Raw genomic sequence first — 2688 nt, 5'->3', positions numbered from 1 at the left:
TTTTTCACACACACACACACACACACACACACACACACACACACACACACACACACACACACACACACACACACACACGCACACACGCACGCACACACACACACACACACACACACACACACACACACACACACACACACACACACACACACACACAGGCATTGGCCTCACGCGGCTGGACTACCGCGTGGAGGAGTGGAACCAGGATCTGCTGGCGTATGTGCAGGCGCTGGAGAAGACGAAACCGGTGCTGATCACGGGCGATTTGAACGTCGCCCACCTGGACGAGGACATCTACAACTACGACGTGCGCTGCGTTGAAGAGAGAGAGGAATGAGAGAGAGAGAAAGGAATGAGAGAGAGAGAGAGAGCTGTGGTAGGGGTTGGAAGGGGCTGTGTGCAGCCTCGTTGTTTCGCTTTGCATGGTCATTCTAAGTGTGTATGTGTGTGCGTTTGTGTGGTTGTTGACTTCATGGTCTCTTTGCATTTGCGCCCGCCGCTCACGAATGACTGTCATGAACAGGCGAAGCACATTGCAAAGGTGGCCGGGTGCACACCACGCGAGCGTGAAGGGTTCACGCAGTTTCTGAACGAAGGTAGCAAGCAGCACCACGGAGTCAAGTGCACGTGTTACTGGTTGCTGCTCTTGTGTTTGTGTTTGTGTTTGTGAGATGTCGCGAACTGACTCACTGAACACATATGTATCCGGGGCCCCCACCAACACATCCTTGCTCACAACCACTCTGTGCGTTGATTGCCTCAGGCTTTGTCGACACGTTTCGCCACCTGCACGGCAACGTCAAGGGCAACTTTACCTACTGGAGCGCACGTACCCAGTGAGTACAACGCGCATTATGTGCATGTGTGCGTGTTTGCGTGTGCGTGTGCGTGTGTGTGTGTGTGTGTGTGTGTGTGTGTGTGTGTGTGTGTGTGTGTGTGTGTGTGTGTGTGTGTGTGTGTGTGTGTGTGTGTGTGTGTGTGGAAACATGTGTGTGCATGTGTCGCGCTACAAAACAGCCACCATCTCACCATACCTTATTCCGCCCTGCCACCTCCTCGTCGCCAGCGGTCGCGAGCATGACAAGGGCCTTCGCCTCGACTACTTTGTCTGCTCAAAGCGCATGACAGAGTCACTCCCAAAGTGCGCACAGTTGTGTTGTTGTTGGCGTTGTTGTTGCTTCTGCTCTTTTCGTGTCTGCTGTCATGTTGGCTGTCCTATGCCTCGCGTTCACAGCTCACACAATGCACATACACCCACACACACACACACACGCACACAACGCAGGGTGCACGACTCTTACCAGCTGCACAAGGTGCTTGGCTCGGACCACTGCCCTGTTGGCGCTGTTGTGCAGACTGCATGATGTGCCCGCTGTTGTTGGCGGCAGTGGTGGTTGTAGTGTCGTTCCGCTTGATACTGTTACTTTTCCCTTGCGGGTTGTTGTTTGTTTACTCAAGTCAATGAAACAATGTCATTCAAATACGCGCATGTGCCTCCTGCTTCACCTCTACTTCATCACCACTGTGTTCTCCCTCATCATCAGCGTCATCGTCAGTGTCGTGCTCGACAACAATGGCCACTGCATCTTGCTGCCGCGCTTGCTCTTCCACCACCTCACGCACTTGCTCCATGTCTGCTTCCTCCTCTTCCTGCTGAACAGCCTCCTCCTCCTCCTCCTCCTCCTCCTCCTCATCATCATCCGCTTCCTGCTGAACAGCCTCCTCCTCCTCCTCCTCCTCCTCCTCATCATCATCATCATCGTGCCCTCGTCCCGCGACTTCTTGCCCTTCTACTTCTTGTTCTTTCTCTTCTACTTCATCTCCATTGGCAGCAGATACAGCATCCCCGTTGTCGTCGTCGTCGTCGTCGTCGTCTGCGTGGATGATCACGGTGTCCATGCTGCCCCAGTCCGTCCAATTCTCCTCCTCGTCTTCGTCCTCACTGCTACTACTGCTGCTGGTCATTGAATGATGAGTATGGCTGTCACTGTCGCTGTCGCTGTCAGCGTTACCATTGCTCGCTGTGCTGGTGTCTGCTGGAGGGTCCTGCCGCACGTGGCAGAAGATGCAGGTGCCATCGTGGCCGTAGAAATGTGCGCACGTGTTGTCCCAGATGTAGTGGAGGCACAGGCCGCACCGCTCCCCGGCCTGGTGCGGGTGGGTGCAGTTGACGTTGCGCTCACAGTGCAGGCACCGGGAGTCACCGCGCAGCGCCTTGCACATGGCTTGCTCCATGGACATGTGTTCATAGGCGACCCGGTGCCGCTGCTGTTGCCTGCGTCGCCGCGCAGCCCGCCGCCGCTTCACGTTCTTCACGTAGCGGCCGATGGCGAGCGAGGGAATGAGCACAGCACCGCCTGCGAGCGCCAGCGCGCCACCACCGACAACGGCGGGAACAGCAAACGTGACCACGCCCACGCGCTTTGCCCACATAAGCGGGGTGTTGCACTGGTACTTGAGCTCGGAGGGTTTCGGGAAGAGCTGTTTCCCGTGCGCATTGCGACCATTCTGTACATGCAATGACAAGGAACAGGGCGATGGTGAGTGTGAGGTGGAGTATGCAAAGGGTTCACAAGAGATGGCGTGCAGTAACGCTCAACGGCGAGGTCAACGCAATGTACAGACACACACACACACACACACACACACACACACACACACACACACACACACACACACACACACTAC

At 55.8% G+C, this 2688-nt stretch overlaps 2 protein-coding genes across 2 annotated transcripts in view; one reads left to right on the top strand and one right to left on the bottom strand.

Annotated features, from left to right (window-relative positions):
• Positions 1-1549, top strand: part of PTSG_07951 (uncharacterized protein) — a 3777-nt gene extending 2228 nt beyond the window's left edge. The window contains exons 3-7 of the mRNA XM_004991697.1: positions 159-307; positions 524-596; positions 764-836; positions 1067-1141; positions 1286-1549. Of these exons, the coding sequence (XP_004991754.1) occupies positions 159-307; positions 524-596; positions 764-836; positions 1067-1141; positions 1286-1364 (449 nt within the window). The 3' untranslated portion in view covers positions 1365-1549. The remainder of the gene's footprint in view (positions 1-158; positions 308-523; positions 597-763; positions 837-1066; positions 1142-1285) is intronic.
• PTSG_12660 (uncharacterized protein) overlaps positions 1405-2688 on the bottom strand; it is a gene marked incomplete at its 5' end in the record, with an annotated part of 2437 nt that continues 1153 nt past the window's right edge. Inside the window, one exon of the mRNA XM_004991696.1 lies at positions 1405-2508. Coding sequence (XP_004991753.1) covers positions 1477-2508 — 1032 coding nt within the window. The 3' untranslated portion in view covers positions 1405-1476. The remainder of the gene's footprint in view (positions 2509-2688) is intronic.

This window comes from Salpingoeca rosetta (genome assembly GCF_000188695.1).
Source record: "Salpingoeca rosetta unplaced genomic scaffold supercont1.19, whole genome shotgun sequence".
Lineage (NCBI taxonomy): Eukaryota > Choanoflagellata > Craspedida > Salpingoecidae > Salpingoeca > Salpingoeca rosetta.
Note: the sequence above shows the minus strand (reverse complement) of the source record. Positions and strands in the feature narration are given on the sequence as shown.